The following is an 18817-nucleotide window of genomic DNA, read 5'->3' on the forward strand; positions in this document are numbered from 1 at the left end:
CAAACTCCGTTAAAATCATCATTTGACGCACCATTTTATTAAACAAGTTTGAGAGCTTCGCATGCAAAACCACATCAGTCTTCCGTCTTTAAAACACTGAAATATTTTTGTGCAATGTTTAATTGTGTACTGGGTTGATTTTAGGGAATGTTGCGGTTTTTGTTGGGTTTTTGTTTGTTTTTGAAAAAGGCAAGTGTCCCGCGTGGGGAGCCACATGTGCTAAATGTAAAGGAAGAAATCATTTTGCCTCAAAGTGCAACAGCAAGGTCCACAGTATGAGAGAAGAGTCCGAAGAATCAGAAGAAAGTGACATAGAATACATCACAAGCATTACAGACTAACCGGAAGTGGTACATGCAATGAAGAAAGAAGAATACCCGAAAGAAATCTACACTGAAATGGTTGTTGCAAAGAAACTCGTGAAATTCCCAGTTGACAGTGGTGCTTCAGTTAATATAATTCCCGCTGAGTTTGCTCCAGACGAGTCACTCAAGCGCACGACGAAGACACTGCGAATGTGGAATGATACGACGCTGCAGCCTCTCGGATGCTGTCGCATCATTATTCAAAACCCGAAGAACGGAAAGAAGTTCTCAGTGGAATTCTTAGTTGTTGGGAAACAACTAACACCGATCATAGGAGCGCGGGCAGCTCAGCAAATGGGCCTAATTACCATCAATGAAGAAAATTTCAAGATTGCACAGCCACCTAAACGGATGAGGCCAGCAGTCAAGAGTCTCAGTACAACTGAAGAAATTATCAAGCATCACCCTGCAGTGTTCCAACCGGAATTAGGAACGCTACCCGGAACGGTGCATTTAGAAGTGGATCAAAACGTCACTCCCGTAGTTGCGCCGCCTAGACGTGTACCAGCTTCACTCAAGGGCCAGCTGAAGCAGGAACTGGACCGTCTGCAAGAAATAGGCGTTATTGCTCCAGTAGACGAACCCACCCAATGGGTCAGCGGTTTAGCTGTGGCAGTTAAGAAGACCGGAGCTTTGAGGATCTGCCTAGACACCAGACCGTTAAATACAGCACTTAGAAGAGAGAGATATCAGCTACCTGTGCTAGAGGTCGTACTTCCTGAGCTGTCTGAAGCACGAGTCTTTTCCACAGTCGACCTAAAATCTGGTTACTGGCATTGTATCTTGGCACCAGAATCAAGTGTCCTTACAACATTTGCCACTCCCTATGGCAGGTAGCGTTGGTGTCGTCTACCTTTTGGTTTATCCGCATCGTCAGAGATATTCCAGAAACATCTACATCATGCCCTCGAGAACCTGGAAGGAGTCCTGTGTGTTGCAGACGACATCCTGATCTGTGGAAAGGGGCAAAATGATGACGAAGCTACCTCAAACCATGACGAGAACCTGGAGAAGCTGCTTCAAAGGTGTCTAGATTACGGCATAGTTCTGAATGCAGACAAGATGAAACTGCGCCAAAAAGAGGTTCCTTACATGGGTCACCTGTTATCGAGCGATGGTCTGAAACCTGACCCCGCTAAGGTGGAGGCTGTAACCAAAATGCCTAGACCAGAAGACGTGGAAGGAGTTCAAAGGCTCAATGGCTTCGTAAACTACTTGGCGAAGTTCCTTCCCAAGCTTTCGGAAATCATGGAGCCCATACGTCGCCTGACAAGAAAAGACACACAATGGCAATGGTCCGAGGAGCAGGACAGCGCATTCCAGAAGATACAGGGCTCGAAATTGCGACTCACTGGTCGCCAATGCGACCAAAAATTGAGCACTGGTGACCAAATTTTCAGAACTGGTCGCCAGCTGGCGACTCCCGTTTTGTCCGATAACTAAAGAAAACCACGACACAACACTGTTTTTAAATCTTTATATTAGGAAATCAATCGGATATGGTAGCTAGTATACAACTCACCTTTCCATCCCCAGTAAAATAATGTCCGAATATTACAAGATAATCGAAAAAATGGAATGAATTTCGACACGCCGATACCGCGTTCACGGCGCGCCACATTGTTTCAGCGAACTCGATCCTCTGAAACTGGGATCGCAGGCGCACTTCAACACCATGTGCTTATCACCTGATAACCCAAATGGCCCTAATAAAGATCTGACCAAGTTCAGCCAACAATTCTGTCTAACGAATGTTATTCACGAGGCTACAAGAACAACTAATTATTCAAGAACTCTACTTGACATTGTTTTAACATCACACCCTGAGAGATTGGCGACAAGTGGAATTTTGCAAGTCGGGATTAGCGATCACGACCTGATCTTTGTTGTGAGGAAACAAAAGCTACCGAGACCTAAGGCAAGAACAATAGAATTCAGATCCCTGAAGTATTTGGACTCGAACACATTTCTTTCTGATCTCAGAAACGTCCCCTGGGACAGCGCTTATATTTATGACAACATCGATGATATATGGGCACATTGGTCTGGCCTATATAAACAAGTCCTAGACGAGCACGCACCTGTAAAACGAATACAGCTTCGTAATAACCAATTGCCGTGGATCAGCCCAGACATTCAAAAGCAGATTCGCATACGAAACCGACTCTACAAGAAATTCCGTCGCGCGCCAACAGACTCAAACTGGTGTAAGTACAAAGAACAACGGAACAGAGTTACAGGTCTAAAGAGAAGAGCAGTCAAAAATTTCTGCGCCGATGCAGCCTCAGGAACATCATCTGCTGGTTTATTCTGGAAAAAGATGAAACCTCTTCTTCCGAACAACAAATCTAACACTGATGGCACAGCTAACATCCATCTTCTGGATGATGGGAAACTCGTATCTAATCCCAGCAACGTATTTAACGACTTCTTTGTAAATCCAAGAATACAGGACTCAGCCTTGAGCTTAACGGAAGAGAATTTCGGCGACCATCCTAGCATAGCAGCAATTAAAAGCAAATCATACAACCTTGACTTTGCTTTTAAGGAAATCAACAAGGAAACCGTAACCAACTACGTATTAAAAATGAATGCCAGGAAATCCACTGGCCCCGACGGTTTCTCTCCAAAGATTGTTAAACTTTCCGCTATAGCCGTGCCTACTCCGTTAACGTCTTTGTTTAATTACTGTATTCGCACGAGTACTCTGCCCAAAGAATGGAAAATGAGTAATGTCACCCCCATCCATAAGAAGGGCGATGTGACCGATAAAAACAATTACCGACCAGTCAGCGTTATCTCTGCAATCTCCAAACTATTTGAGAAAGTGCTGTTCGACCAGATGTACGCCTCCTTTGCACCAATTTTCTCGCCCAACATGTTGGGTTTTCTTAAGGGACACTCCTGCGCTACAGCGTTGATCAAATTAACAGATGATTGGAGACGCGCACTTGATGAAAAAAAAGAAGTGGGTGTAGTTGCTATCGATCTCTCCAAGGCCTTCGACTGCATTTGCCACAATCTGCTGCTAGCAAAGTTAAAAGAGTATGGCTTGCAAGAACCAGCCCTACAACTTTTAAGATCATTTTTGCATGACCTTAAACAAAGGGTAATATGCAATAATACGTGCTCTAGCTGGTCACTTTTACAGTGCGGCGTCCCGCAGGGAAGTCTCCTTAGCCCCTTACTGTTTAACATCTTTATGAACGACATGAACGAATCTGTTTCCGTCTCTTCCCTCCGCCTCTACGCGGATGATACAACCGAATATACGGCGGACGAAAGTCCTCTTGTGCTTCAACACGTCTTAAATCAAGACATGGAAAAACTATCTACCTGGCTTAACTACAACTATCTTCAAGCCAACGGGGACAAGACACAAGCAATGATTCTTGGGAATTCAACATACAATTACAATTTGGAGTTTGATGGCACCTTAATCGATATCAAAGAACATTTAAAGATCCTTGGAGTATGTCTGGACAATAAGTTATCTTTCAAAGAACACACAAATGTAATGCTGAAAAGTGTATACGCTAAGATTGCCGCACTTCGTCGCCTCAAGCGCTTAGTACCCATAGATACTTTATTACTTTTATACAGGAGCTTTATAATACCGCATTTTGAGTATTGTAATTCTTTACTGATTGGTATAGGTAAAACGCTCAACAAAAAAGTGGAAGACGCTAACTACTACGGTCTACGAACAGTAATGAACACGGAGAAAACTTCTAATTATGAGTCATTACTCAAACTGCTGGGCATGAGAACGCTAGAACATAGACGTTTTGAACAATCTCTGATAATATTTTTTAAGTGTTTTAAAGAAAATGGCCCACGTTATATCACCAACTTATTCAAGCCCCGGGTCACGCCATACAATCTTAGAAGCAGCGGGCTAAACGTAGAACAACGCCCTTACAATAGTAAATTCTTCCACGGCTCGTATTCTTATATCATCTCTAGAATTTGGAATCAGTTACCGCCGGCAGCAAAAAATGCAGCAAACGTTCCAGCTTTTATCAATCATCTTAATACAACAAACTTTGGTGGCTGCCAATGCAGTTCTTGTCTTAAATGATTCCTTTATAGACATGTTGTATTTTTATCGTTTTTTAATATTGTATTTTTAACGCATATTTTTTAAGATATTAATAGTATGATAATATTGTATTTTTTAATATATAGTTTTTAAATCTTTTTTATTAACATGGTATGTCAAACACTTTTATCATGAGCCCCTGGCTCGGGAGACTTGGGCAACCACTCCCCGTGTTCTTGACGTAAAATAAATTACCTTACCTTACCTTACCTTCATTTGCCGCGAAAATGGCGGCAGATACCAATCAGTTGAAGGATTTACGTGAGCGAAAGGCATCGAGGAAAGCAAGTCGAAAATAAAGAACGGCATTTCGAAGAAGTAGCAAATGGAAAATACGCAAGGACCCGTGTTTGTCTCACAATGAAAACCACGGACTTAAAACGTTTTATGCTTAGCTTCATTTAAAATGACTGTGGAGACAACCATCACCTTTGGACCAGAGACCTATCACCTGAGAACAATGGTAGCTTTATAACTAAGTGTTACTCGTGTTATTTCTAATTGTTTTCGCTCTTCAATTGTGACTTTTCTCGCATGCAAAGTAACGTATAAAATCGAGTTCTTGTGTTATATATAACATAACTTGGCGACCAAAATTTACGATCTGGCGACCAATTTTTTTCCGTTAGTCGCCAGCTGGCTCCAGAACGAAAAAGTTAATTTCGAGCCCTGAGATACAACACATGGTCACACAAGCTCCAGTGCTGAGCTATTATGACCCTTGCAGTGAGCTCACTATCCAATGTGATGCGAGCCAAAGTGGCCTCGGAACAGCTTTACTTCAGAATGGCCGACCCATTGAGTACGCAAGCCGAGCGTTGACAGAGACAGAGAAACGATACGCGCAAATTGAAAAAGAGATGCTAGCTATCGTTTTCTCTCTTGAGCGATTCAACCAGTATACATTTGGTCGACATGTCAATGTGGAAAGTGACCACAAACCACTAGAAGTGATTCTTCAGAAGCCGCCTTCACGTGCACCACGGCGATTACAGTCAATGATGATGAGACTGCAGAAGTATGACTTCACCGTCCACTATGAGCGCGGTAAAAACATGCACCTGGCCGACACGTTGTCGCGAGCTTTCCTCCCGTTTGAAGGTGATAATGAGGACGACCTAGAGTTTGTGAACATGGTCAACTATCTACCCATTTCTGACGAGCGCATCGCTGAAATTAAGGCTAAAACTCGGAAAGATCATTCTTTACAAAGTTTATCTGAAACCATTCTCAAAGGCAGGCCAGAAGAAAAGAAACTTGCCCCTGAACTGACTCACCCATATTTTGATATGCGGGATGAGTTGACTCTTAAAAATGGATTGATTTTCAAAGCAAATGCTGTGGTGATCCCTAAGAATCTTCGTGCAGACATGAAAGCAAGAATTCATGCCTCCCATTTAGGAACAGAGTCATGTCTAAGAAGAGCACGTGAATGTGTCTACTGGCCCGGAATGTCGGCTGAAATCAAGCAGTACATCTCAGGATGCGAGATATGTAGGGAGTTCGATACAACGTCGCAACCCAATGAGTCCTTGATGAGCCACGAGGTCCCCTCTCGGCCCTGGGAGAAGGTAGGCGCTGACATTTTTACACTGGATGGTAAAGACTATTTGGTTACCATCGACTACTACAGCAACTTTTGGGAGGTAGACAGGTTACCAGACACCAAGGCAACCACAGCCATCCTGAAGCTGAAAAGCCACTTCTCCCGCTATGGAATACCTGATCAAGTCGTGAGCGAAAATGGTCCACAATTCACCTCCAAAGAATTTGTGTCATTCGCAAAGACCTGGGACTTTGAGCACCTAACCAGCAGTCCCGGGAACAGTAAGGCTAATGGCAAGGCAGAGTCTGGAGTAAAGACAGCCAAGCGTCTCCTACGGAAGTCTATCAAGGCTGGGACTGATCCGTATTTGGCTTTCCTTGATTATAGGAACACTCCTACCCAAGCGATGACCACAAGCCCTGCGCAGCATCTGATGGGCAGGCGGACCAAAACGCTCGTCCCTACGGCACAAAGCCTCCTTATGCCTAAGACAACCCAGTCTGGAATTGAAAAGAGCCAGTTGAAAGAGCGCCAACGGGCTCAAGCCAAGTATTACGACAGAAACACAAAGGATCTACCAGTACTAAGTGAAGGGGATGTCGTACGAATGAAACCCTTTAAGTTAGGTGCCAAGTCGTGGCCGAAGGCCCAAGTAACTGCAAGATTAGATGAGCGATCTTACACGGTAGAAGCTGAGAATGGAACTGTCTACCGAAGAAACAGGCAGCACCTGAAGAAGACATCAGAATCACCGATTCAGCCCATTCAATCAGATCCAGTGGATGACTCGAGCATTCCCAATCCAGATTCACTCAGCATCCCTACCTTGTCTGCAGAACCAGTTGACAAACCCCCAGGATCGACCTCTTGTGAAAGCAATACCGATCAGCACCAGAGGCCAAGGCGTGACAGGAGACCCCCGGCGTACCTGAAGGACTACGTGTGCTCATGAACAACCATTTCCATTTACTAACTCTTTTGTTACAGTTCAGAGACTGATCACAGATTATTTCATTACAAATGCTTTGTTGAGCTTGGACCCTTGATTTATCTTGATTTCGACTAAGTGAAGAACACTTAAGTTTTTTCTTTATTTTTATGAAAGAGAGGATGTTACAATATGTGCGTGATTGTATAATCATTTACTAGGATTAGGATCAAAGGTCATTTTGAGGTGTAGTGTGCTAGATGAGTGAATAAAATGGAGTTTGAAACGCTACGTGGCTCAATTGTTTTTTTAGCAGCGCGCGGCATTTTGATTTTAATTATTTTTTACTAACTGACCAAACATGACCGCAAGAATTATGTACAGCACTTCCTTAAGCAATCACAACATTGCGCACATACTGAAACTACTTACAACAAATCAAATGGGGGGACCTATCACGGTCATTTTAGGCCCCGTCCACACTACCCTGGGGGCCGAATTTGAAAACGGAGGTTTCGCTTTGAAAGTGCGTCAAACGTTTTCCATCCACACTATACTGGAGGAATTTAAAAATGCAACAATCACCGGTCATTTTGCATTTGTATTTGTGTAAAACTTGGGCAGGAAACATCATGACTATCGTATATAATTTCATTGTTTTCGAAAGCAGTTCGTTTTCAAAATGTTTTCCGTCCTCACTCAGAGAACGCAAAGCCGGCGTTTTCAAATTCCTCCGGTTTGAAGAGCGTTTTCGAAAGTCTTTCTCGTGACGGATAAGTGTGGAAGGAAGGCCTAACCGGAGAAATGAGACTGCGTTTAATTTTCATATTTCTTCGGCGTAGTGTGGAGGGGGCCTCATGCATAAATTGAACAAGCTCCTTGAGAGAAACGTGATTATCCCCAAAAGGATCTACCGAGGGTCAAAAAAACCGCCGACGTCGATCGTACACGTCTTCCTAATTTTGTGCAGCATTCCATCTCAGGCCAAAAAGATTCGTTTTACGTAGCTAGATATTTGCGGATAAATATATTCCGCGACATTTTCGGAAGACCAAAAGTCGTCGAAGTGCACGTAAAAGATATAAATACAATTGAAAAGTTTGTTGTTGCGTAAACACTAAACGGGGTACAAAAGAGTTATGTACCTTTTCTAAAACGTTCAAACATTTTCCACTTTTGCGAATTAAAGGAGTCATGAACTTGATGTTTCATTGTGAACTTCGGGGGAGTTAAAACAAAATAGAGTTTTTTTTTTGTGGGAGCCAAAGGTGGAAGAAAATAGAATTTAATTTATTTAACCGTAATGTTTATCTTTGAGACTACAAAGAGAAGATAAATAGAAAAATAAGTCTTGTATTTATTGACAAACTCTATAGTTTTTTTCTTGAATTAAGAAATATCTATCGTTTAAAACAGTCTTCCGACACCGCATAAGAGAATTTCATGCGATTTCTCAGGATGGCGTCTTTATTTATTTTTCTTTTAAAAATCTGGACAGATTCTTTACGTTTCAACTCTAAAATGTTATGAAACTACCGTGATGTACAGCGCACGCTTCGAAACTTGACCCTCTTCCTTCAGCGATGGCATAACTGCGCATTTGCAACGACAGGTTTTTCATGTCATCTTTTATACAAGAAAGAAAAATACCAAATTAATGTGGGTGCCGTTAGGGTTGGCCAGTTAATTGCGCCCTTGTTCTCTCCCATAGTAACGCCATAAGTGTTATCAGGAGCCATAATCGGGGACGGAGACCGTAAGCCTTGGGATCCGCGCGAACCCATAATATGGGACAATGTTTCTATTTTTAGAACAAATTGCGCCATCATGACGTCATATATCCGCGCGGATCCACGCACATGTCAGGGGCTCTCGCGCGGATGTTGTCATGTTGCCTGATCAAATGGTGAGAGTTGAGAGATTCGTACAGCAATGGCAGGGTTTGACAGCTGTAAATAACTTGAAATGGAAGTCGATAGCTCAGTTAAACGAGTAAATGATTCAAATTTGGAAGAAATCAGCTCAGCCACACAGCAAAAGAGGATGAAAACGATGTTTGAGACACTCTGGAGTGACACGAACAGTGGGAAACCATTTCAGGTGCGCAAGTCGCTTGGTTTTATATTTGTAACTTTTAGTTACACGGCATCGATTTTCACGCTCTTTTCCGAACTTTCGGGACTAAAATAAGTTAATTGACACCGAATATATTTCAATTATGTCCAGGTTGGTAAAATTAACCTTCGTGCACACATTCTTGCTAAGAGCAACGAATTAAGATCTCTTGAAGCCCTCGCAGCAGATCGATATCTCCAGGATCCCAGAGTAGAGGTTCGTGTCGAGGTTGTGGGAAAAAGTGGAAAGCCATCCCTGGTTGTCGTGAAGAAACAGAAAGTTACTCTCTCTGACGACGTGCCTTTTGACGACGTGCGACTCGTTGTTGATGCAAATGGTGAATATCGTTTGTTTGTGTATCACTTTGAGCTCGTAAGAAGGGGCACGATGAATATTAAGCAGTCGGAACAACTGAGAAATGCAATAAACGAAGTCGCCGAGAATTGTCCTTGCCCTGGAGTGGACATTAAGATAACTGGCCAGCAGGATTATCTGTCCTCAGAAGTAGAAGAACAGACCCTTCCTTGGCGCAGAGTTTTGTCAAGAAATTGCGACGATACAGAAAGAAGTTCTCCGTTTTACTGTCCGATACACATAGCTCTGACTCGGACAAATTGATGGAGAGAGTTGAAAGTACACCCATGGGAAGAAAGGAATTTGAAAAATGTGTGGCGGACGCTGATCGTTTCCGATCCGGTGCAGGACATGTCTTGCGTGAGATATGGGATTCGGACAAAGCGAATTTCCGGAAAGATCAGAGGAAAAACGGTAAGGTTTAGTAGGGTATGTAATTCGACCTACATGCGTCAGGCAGCACTCTCAAATGCTAAATTGTAAATTGGTCCGAAGATGATGGGAAATTAAGAGGAATTATCAGTAATTGTGCATGAGAATTAGTAAGCAAATAACTTAAGGGATGCAGTAAGTGACAAGTTCACTCCACAGCACATATATATCTGTCATGAACACCCCTGGTGTGTTTATATTCATCCACTGTTCCAGCTCCCCCCCCCCCTCTCAAACACCCCCCCACAAAGTTAGGGGGCATAGGGCCCGGGGGGGGGGTACTCCCCTATATGGGCTATATAGGTATGTGCCGCGGGATAGGGCATGGTTTTTTGAGGTTCTCGATCCTTAAATAGGGTATCATTTTCACCCATGTTGGCATAGTGTCCCAGTGTGATCCTTAGATAGGGTGCCTAAATTGTATCAGCTAAAATTGACTTGTTCAAGCTATTGTGAGTTTTTGTTCTTCCCTTGCATAGGATGTCATTTAACAGGTTTGGGCCTTAAATAGGGTATCAATTTTCGTTTGATTCATCCTTAAACAGGGTCAGGATTTAAGACCCTTCGCGACACACAACTATCCGAAATTTATGGGAGTACCCATAGGGCTTCATATGCATGTTGTCTTGCTTAAAGGTGTAAATTTCTGCCTACTGGTCTCACTTAGGGTGTTGGGCAAAATGTCAGAGGAATAAAAGTAGAAAATGTAAATTCCGTATTTTTTAATAATTTGGTGTCTTTCAAGAGGGTAAAAATAGCTTGAGCCAGGCCACTGGTCTCCTTCAAGGGTTTAATTCAAAATTTCTGACAAACATCCCTGTCTGTTCTAGAACAGCAGTAAGAAATGCTGTTAATTAATGTGCATGTATGTATGTGGAGGGCTTTTCTTCTGGATCCATCTTATGATCAGAAGGGAGTCTGTTGCAAACTTGTCCAGCATTAAAATTTGAAATCCTGTATTGTCCACATATTTAGATGGGCATGCAAAGAATAACCCAGTAGCTTGGTGGTTCTTTTACATATAGCTCATACCTTTTTCATTAATTTATGCTTCTCCTTATTATACACATTCTATTACAGGATATGGACATCGATTTAATCGTTGGACACAGGCGTCTTGGCGAGTGGCTCTTGCCATTTATGCATGCTGCCCGGCCCTGTTTGATGACCTCAAGAAGCTGGATATTCTCCAGCTACTATGCAGGAGGTCCTTGGAGAGGGTAATGGCAAAGAGAACAGTAGAGGAATTGGTATCCATGAAGAAAGAATCATCGAGCAACTCTCTTTGTTTAATCAATTTAAAACCACTGCAGTCCTCAGTGGAAGACCAGAGCCACTGGGAGTTGGAGAGCTCCTTTTTGATGAGACAAAGGTGAATAGAGGGTATTCCCTTTGTTAACATCATAACAGCCAAATTGGTGTACCTTATTTAAAAAGGAATTTTGACTATCTTCCTTTGCTTGGTACGTCTGCATGGTTGCAATCAATGATGTTATTTGAATCCTACTGCGCTCATTGAGCATGAATTAATGCACCTTATTTAAATTTTTAAGTGTCTTTTTTTTTTGCTGTCTTGTTGGAGCAGTATTAACTGAGTTAAATTTGACAAAATTAATCATAGTTGTTCCAATTTCATATTTTAACAACTAGCTGGCTCAATATACAATTTTGCCAGACCCCTTTTATTATTGCATTTACTCAACTTATGTTGTCGTTAGTTTAAATTAAATTATTACTTTCAGATCCATTCAATGATTCAAAACTGTTGTTGGATTGGTAAAGCCTTTAATCCTGATTTATCACCATAATCCCTAAAATGGAAAGTAAATACCAATCAGTTAACTGGTTATAGTTTGAAATTATTTTTAACTGAAATTTCAGACCATGAAATGCTTTTAAAATTGTAATTAACAGGTGCAGAGTAAGATCCAGATTCGTTGCACAGATGGTGTCGCCATTGGTTATGCAATGAGTGAAAATGACTGGTCATGTCTCCATGATGTTTATGAGTCCCTGTTTGCGTCAGAAAATGGAATTGGTCAAAAGGTAAGTTATGTTCTTCAGACCTACTGGCGGGATTTGACATCTGGGTTTGAGTTTGCTGGGCCTTACTTTCTCTGTGAAGTACCCCTGGATGGAAAGTTCCTACATGACATCATCTTTGAGGTGATCAGTACCCTTGAAAAGTACCGGTTCCATGTCATTCTATTGGTTGGTGATGGAGCTTCCTGTAACTTAGCGCTTTTCAAGAGGCTATGTGGCTATGCAAATGAGCAGCTCCCAGTAGAAGACAGTGGTGATGAGCAATACCAGTTCAACGCCAGTTTCATCAATCCATTCAGGACCAGATCAGACAAAACCTGCTTTGTCATGATATGCCCTGCTCACCAGGTATGGCCCTCTAATTTAATTATTCTCGTAGTGTGTGCAATTTGTGACACCTGGGTGTTATTGTTTCTTATATTTTCCAGTTAAAGAACGTCATTGCAGCTTTGTACAGTTCAAGGAACAAGGGGAAAAAAGCTTTTGAGAAGGGAGGTACTACTTTTGACTGGCAGCCAATAATTGATCAATACCACAGGGATCAAGAGAGATCTGCAAAAGGACTGGGTAAGCGTGTTCCTGGTCTGAGGTATAGCTATGTGCAACGTGACTGCTGGAAAAGACTGAATGTTATGCCTGCAAAAATAATACAGGTGAGAGAGGAAAATTAGTGTAATTTTGTAGAACTTTATAGATCCTTAGCTTGAAAATGATGGAAGAATGATAATTTATGCCACACACGCACATACTGGCAGGAATTAATGTTACAAATATTTGTTTTACAATTTAGACGAAGCCTCCAATTTTATGAACGAAAGAGTGATAAGTGGTAATTTCGTTTACTTTTACATTTTCTACAGCAACGTTATATGATTGCAGCCTTGGAAGAATATGCAAGTTTGAGTAGTGAAGGCCCAGAAAAAAGTGATGTTGTGAAAGAAACTGCAAGGTACCTACAAGCATGCCACCTCATTTTTGAAAAGGGAATCCTTAGCCATGTGTTTATAAGATCCAATGAGTCGGCTGTATTCAAAAACATACAACAGGGATGGAGATATTTTGAAGAATGGGCAGATGAGCACAACAACACAGGTATGTATACATCAAAAACTTTATTCAGTTAACATAAGTTGTTTGCCCAGTAAAGGTACTATTAATACAGGCATCATATAAAGAAACAATAAAAAGATTAAAAGTCAAACAATTGGGTCACTTCACCTGGCTGTCCTTATAGTTAAGAGTCCCTGTCCATAAAAATGGAAAATAACTCGGCAACGGTCGAAAATTCGATTTCGCTCATATTTTCATGGTAGATAGGCTAGGGCATGACAAAAACTACTGGATAGTTTTTTTGGCAAAATATCCTTTTATTTCAAAGAAATATGCAAATTACCAACTTCTGTTAAAATCGCCATTTGACGCACCATTTTATTAAACAAGGTTGAGAGCCTCGCATGCAAAACCACATCATTCTTCCATCTTAAAAACACTCAAATATTTTTGTGCAATGTTTAAATGTGTATTGGGTTGATTTTAGGGAATGTTGCGTTGTCTTTTTGGGTGCAAAATAATTAAATTTCGAAGACATGTATTTCATTCAGTTAAATTAAGTACTTCGTGAATATAATTAATTTTCACTATGTGCGAAACCTTCAAATGTAGTAAGCTTCTGGTGGTTGAATCGCCGAAGGATGGTCTACAGATACCTGTAAAAATTTCTTTGGGCAAATGATTGTGAGCGACGCGAGAGCTTTTCAAAGTACGTTAAAAATGCAAATTATATTTGACCATCCATCGTCAAATTTCAATTTACGAGTTAGACATATATTTTAGCATGCGCCACATGACTTGACCTATGTTAAGTTGAAATAGACACAGAGCTGATAATTTCGAAATGTTCTAACCTCATTTGCTGTAAAAGGCAGGTCCAAAGCCAATTTGACGTGTTTCTCTCGCCATTCGTCGCACGTAAAGCAGAAGTTTGCTTTTGTTTACATAACGTCCGATGTACATCGCCAACTGTCAACTTATTTAATGGTCGAATACCATGAATCTGTGACCCTCTTTCGACACATACGACCATCACTGCATATAAGTCAAAAAGGGCTAAGTCATTTGTAGATAGTTGCTTGCTTTGCACTACACCAAAATATTACGTTTAATCATCATAGTTTGAATCCTCGCTTGCAGCGGTTCCTTGTTCATCACGCAATGCTGTCATCCCATTTTAGGGGGTAGGGGTAGGACAATTTCTATCCTAATACTAATCCTAAGGCTCCGTAAGGCTTGGAGCACACAATCGTGTTGAGTAAGAAGAGATTAAATTAAGAAATGAAAAGAATGAATAGTTTGCCATTGCCCCTGTTGTTATCTTTTACTTGACCACCGCTACCAATATGCCCTGGGAAATACTGTAACGCTAGACTCATACCTAGGTCTTTTCGCGCTGTGCAATTATTTTTGGTTTACATGTAATACAGTGGACTACCCTCGGGGAAATGGGTGGTGAGCTCTTAATGGGGCTAGCCGCTTAAATAGAGGTTGGTGTACCTTAAATATTTAATTTTTCGCTATCGGGTTATAAATTTCTTGGTGAACATGGAGTCAATTCAAGATAATCATGATAGACGTGTGTTTGAATTATCACTCGTCATGCACCTTCAATTTCAGACTCTTATCTGCCATCGCCCTTTCCAAAATAATGTTTTTGAATTTTAGGTGGCCGCTTAATAGGGGTAAAGACAATAATGAAACCCTTATCGGAACGATCAAATGGTGGCCGTGGAGGTAACCGGTCAATAGGTGTTTTATTTACAATATTTTACTGACAATAAGTTTGGACTGTATTGACAACAGTCCTCTATTTTCTGTTACAAACATACCAATGCCTCCACTGAGCAAACAAAATACGGCAAATAAAATAGCATGGCCAGGGCTATTTACTCACGTAATTACTAATTAAATATAGTCTGTTTTTCTCACGAATTAGACTCGTTGTGATTTCCTATTTTTATTTCAGCTAGTTCTTGCTTCACTGATCTATAATTTGTTTATGACGATTTTTTTAAAATTCTAGTGAGTACAGCCACTAGCTTTATCAGCTGTTGTCTGAAACATCAGAACGTACAACAAACGTGATTTGGAGCGAGGCCACGTACACTATAGAATACGATTATTTAAATATACACATATTATTACATATATGAACAAACAGCTGAACAATGACTAAATTGTTTTACTTATCCTGAGAGTGCTCTATACAAAATAGATCAAAATGTGCAGCATATGCTGTGACAGCATTGCGTGACGAACAAATAACGGCTGTAAGATTGTGCTGCGCCGACACGCTTATCAGCAATGGTCAGCGATGCGATCGATCAAACGTAATATTTTGGCGCAGTCAGGAGGGAGAGGTGAACACGTCAGATTTGACTGACCCTATGATCATGGCCATTATGACGTCATGGTGAAGAGGCGCGCAAATGCACAAAGTTTTCGAAAATGTCGTCGTCGCCTCTTGCTGATACAACTGTTTGAGGCGGATTTCTCCAATCATTCCAGCTTCAAATGGTATTGTATTTGGATCTCAAGGAGTCATTATCATTTTTCTTTCTTGAGAGGTAAGCAGATTTTCATTATAACTGACAAATCTTGCTTAAAGTGTATTTCAAGTGTTACTGTCATCGCTCTCCGGTGGAAATATGTGGGGCAAAATTTTGACAATTCGCTCTGTAAAATTGCGTTTTTTACGTGATCGGTAGCTTAAAGAAACGTGTAACTTGGTCACAGAATAGCTTACATGTAGAAGGAAACATTGTAATTGAAGATGATTTTGAAGAATCGGCAGTAAAAATGATCAGTTCATTTGAGTAAGAAATATCTGCGATCTCGTACTCGGCACATATCCAGCAACAGGCCCAACAAACAGAAATACTATCCACAATGATGGAAATGAGAACTTTCACAAACAAGAACATAAGCTCAATTTTTCAAATGAGACTTAAAGCCTGCCTACTGCACAGCGGTGGTTAAAATGCAGACTGCAGACTTTTTAAGAATCGAAATATATTGTATTCCCATTTCCTTTATTTAACAAATAAAGAAGCTTAAGCTGTTTATTACACTGTGATAGAAATGTAGAAAACAGGCGAGTGTTTTCTACATTTCTGGAGTGTTCTCAAATGTCTGGAGTGTTTTATCACAGTGTAATACATGGCTTAGGCTTCTTTATTTGCTTTATGATATAGATTTACTCACCCAAAACAATAAAACACGCCTTTTCTATGTTATATTTAGCTCTTATTAACCGAGCAGGAAGTCTGTATGGGAGAATCTTGACCAAGGTCGTGAGTACAGACCGAATGCAGTGAGGTCTGTACACACAAGAGAGGTCAAGATTCTCCCATACAGACCGACTAAGCTCAGTTAATAAGATGTTCATTATATGGCACAAACAAGAATAATGTAATTCGTTTAATGTAACTGGTTTGTACTAACTATCATTTTTTGCTTGCGAATCGGCGATAAGCTGAATTAATTCTGCTAAAGTTTGCTTGTCCTGTTTATTTTTTTTTCTCATCAGGCTTTATGGCACTTCCATAAATATATATTGTTAGATGAAAACAGTCAATGACTTTGTATTTTAGTTTGCAACTTTCTTACCGCAAAATATTACCTGTCTAGATGGGAAAATCTAGAATGCTTTCAATATCGATTTCAGCCAATCAAACTCGTGAATTCAGTAGTTCCCAGTCCTTGTGAGACAGAGCCGTATAATAAACTCTGATAAAACATGGATTTTTGACCAATCAGAGTGCCCACAGGGTCCTATCTATATTTCAAAGAGATCTAAGTGCTGTTAGCCTGAAATATACGGCTCAGGTTAGCCGGTGTATGGTTAGCTGAATCTCTCTCTCTGGGAATATGATGTTCTTAAAAAGCCTGCAGTCTACATTTTACCCATGGTTTGCAGTCTAGTCTTGTAAGACTTTTCTTTAAACATATTGACATACAAGGTACTCTCTCCTCAGCATAGGCCTCTTTTGTGCTGCTTTGACTGTAGGCTGGTAGTTTGGAGTATGTTCAATTTCCCATAGGGAGCCTCTGTGGAGGAGAGTACAAGATCCCATTTATATGGTCTTGGGTACTGAAGACAACCCTTTCAGACCCTTCTGAGGCAACTTTATCAAGTGTTTATATGAAACGAAGTTGTCCCTCCTCAATTACTTAGTACATGTAAGCCTTTTTTCATGTTCCAGTGCTCAGTTATCCTTCTTCCTTTGGCTTCCTTTCAGTCATTTGATCACTGTGGGGTTTTGTGAGTTAATTGTGATTTCTTCATACCATGAGTTGCCCCAGGTAGGCCAGTCATAGTATTTTGACGAAAAAAGGTTATCAGGCCTACCAGGGTTACCCTGGTTATGTTGCTAAGGGTGACTTGTGTTTCACTTTCTCAACAAAATGGTGAAAGTTAACTTGGCTAGGGTCAATGGGGTAATGGCTTTCTTGGTTACTTGAGACCAAATAAGGGGCCTCACAGTTGGCTGGAATCATGTATGCTTATATAACAAAACTTGAGTTCCAAACTCTGGTCACCTTGAGTTCCTGTTGCTGGATCTTGTTATGTGTACAAAATTGGCACAGTTGATCAACAACTTAGGAATTTGAAGTTTGATTTATTTTAATTCCAAAACAATATTGTAGCTGTTCTTTAAGTAAGGATCCAAAAATGCTTTATGGAGAGTGTTTGATGTAGTTTATATGACACACTTCAGAAATTTTATTTTTTCTTTGTGCAGGTGAGGGTGCTGAAAAAGTTTCTCTATGTGAAAATCTGAAAACCTTAATTCAATACATTGATACTGCAAATGAGCTATTTTATGTTTTATAAATTATGATAAAATATTAGCTCTTGTACATTACCGCATTGTATCTGCTTGGACAGGACTTAAAAGGTGGATGGGGTTGGATTGTTTAATTGTGAGAATTACTTTTTTTAATCGTAAATACATATTGAGTTCCTAGTGCTAGATCTCATTAGGAAATTTATCTTATAGTTTACACTTGCTGTTGAAAAGAGTTGGGGGAGATGTAAAAACCAAAGAGGGAAGGGAGGTCGTATAAACATTTACTCCAGTTTTCAACTGGTGAATATTAAGAGGAGTCTTATTTGATCTTTTTAAACCTTAGGTTACCATCCTCCACTACCTTTGCAAGACCATTCAAGCACTGAGGCCCCATTTCTGAAAATACATTCCACCACCATGGAAAGCTATCTATGTGTTGTCATTGTGCTGTCAATTAAACATTTACATGTAAAACCCAATCTTGTTTGTGTTTTTTGTTATTTGCTGAAAATGTATGCTTATCATTCTCTTGAAGCCAATAATAAACTCATCAATGCAAAAAGCAACAGGGAACCTGGGATGGATGAAGCTGGGGAGAAATCAGGGTTGGGGTTCATGTTTACAAGTACAAGCTCTGACACTCTTCTCTAGAATATTTCTTTGTAAAATAATTGTTAGAGCTATCTTTATTTACATAAGATTTATGATGAAAATTTAAAAGCATCAAGTATAAAGAAAATAACTGATTATCATTTCAAACTTAGTGGTAGTAAAGTTATTACAGTTTCTCAAGACAGATACTGTTCGAAAACAAGGGGTTTGGTTATAATAAGAGATCACCTGATATTGATCTTTCCAGCTTTGTCATAACCTTCCTTACTGAACTCTTTGTTTTGGCAATAAGTCATTTTGGTTTAACAAGTTTCTCCTGGATAAGTTAACCCTTACTGCCAATGGCTTAGCATAGGAAGTGTCCCTGTTCATATTTTCTTTCCTATTTAATTCTCTTGCTGCTTGGAACCAGATTCTGTATTTTTTAGTTCTTTCCATATGACATCCTACACAGTTTTCCTCTACAGTCTATAC

General features: G+C 40.5%; 2 protein-coding genes across 2 annotated transcripts in view; both read left to right on the forward strand.

Moving 5' to 3' along the window:
- The window catches only part of LOC145496426 (uncharacterized), a 77351-nt gene that overhangs the window by 47041 nt on the left and 11493 nt on the right, over positions 1-18817 (forward strand). The window lies entirely within an intron of this gene.
- On the forward strand, positions 12197-13112 carry LOC145498231 (uncharacterized). Its single transcript, XM_081478127.1, has 3 exons — positions 12197-12233; positions 12314-12538; positions 12746-13112. The coding sequence occupies exons 1-3, from the start codon at positions 12213-12215 to the stop codon at positions 13007-13009; spliced, it is 510 nt and encodes a 169-aa protein (XP_081334253.1). The 5' UTR covers positions 12197-12212; the 3' UTR covers positions 13010-13112.

The sequence above is a fragment of the Orbicella franksi genome, chromosome 9 (assembly GCF_964199315.1).
Source record: "Orbicella franksi chromosome 9, jaOrbFran1.1, whole genome shotgun sequence".
Classification (NCBI taxonomy): Eukaryota; Metazoa; Cnidaria; class Anthozoa; order Scleractinia; family Merulinidae; genus Orbicella; species Orbicella franksi.

Excerpts from the sequence above, each read along its gene's own strand:
- LOC145498231 (XM_081478127.1), top strand. The coding sequence starts at position 12,213 with ATGATATGCCCTGCTCACCAG. Across the intron at positions 12,234-12,313 it reads TGATATGCCCTGCTCACCAG|TTAAAGAACGTCATTGCAGC; the intron begins GTATGGCCCTCT and ends TATATTTTCCAG. Across the intron at positions 12,539-12,745 it reads TGCCTGCAAAAATAATACAG|CAACGTTATATGATTGCAGC; the intron begins GTGAGAGAGGAA and ends CATTTTCTACAG.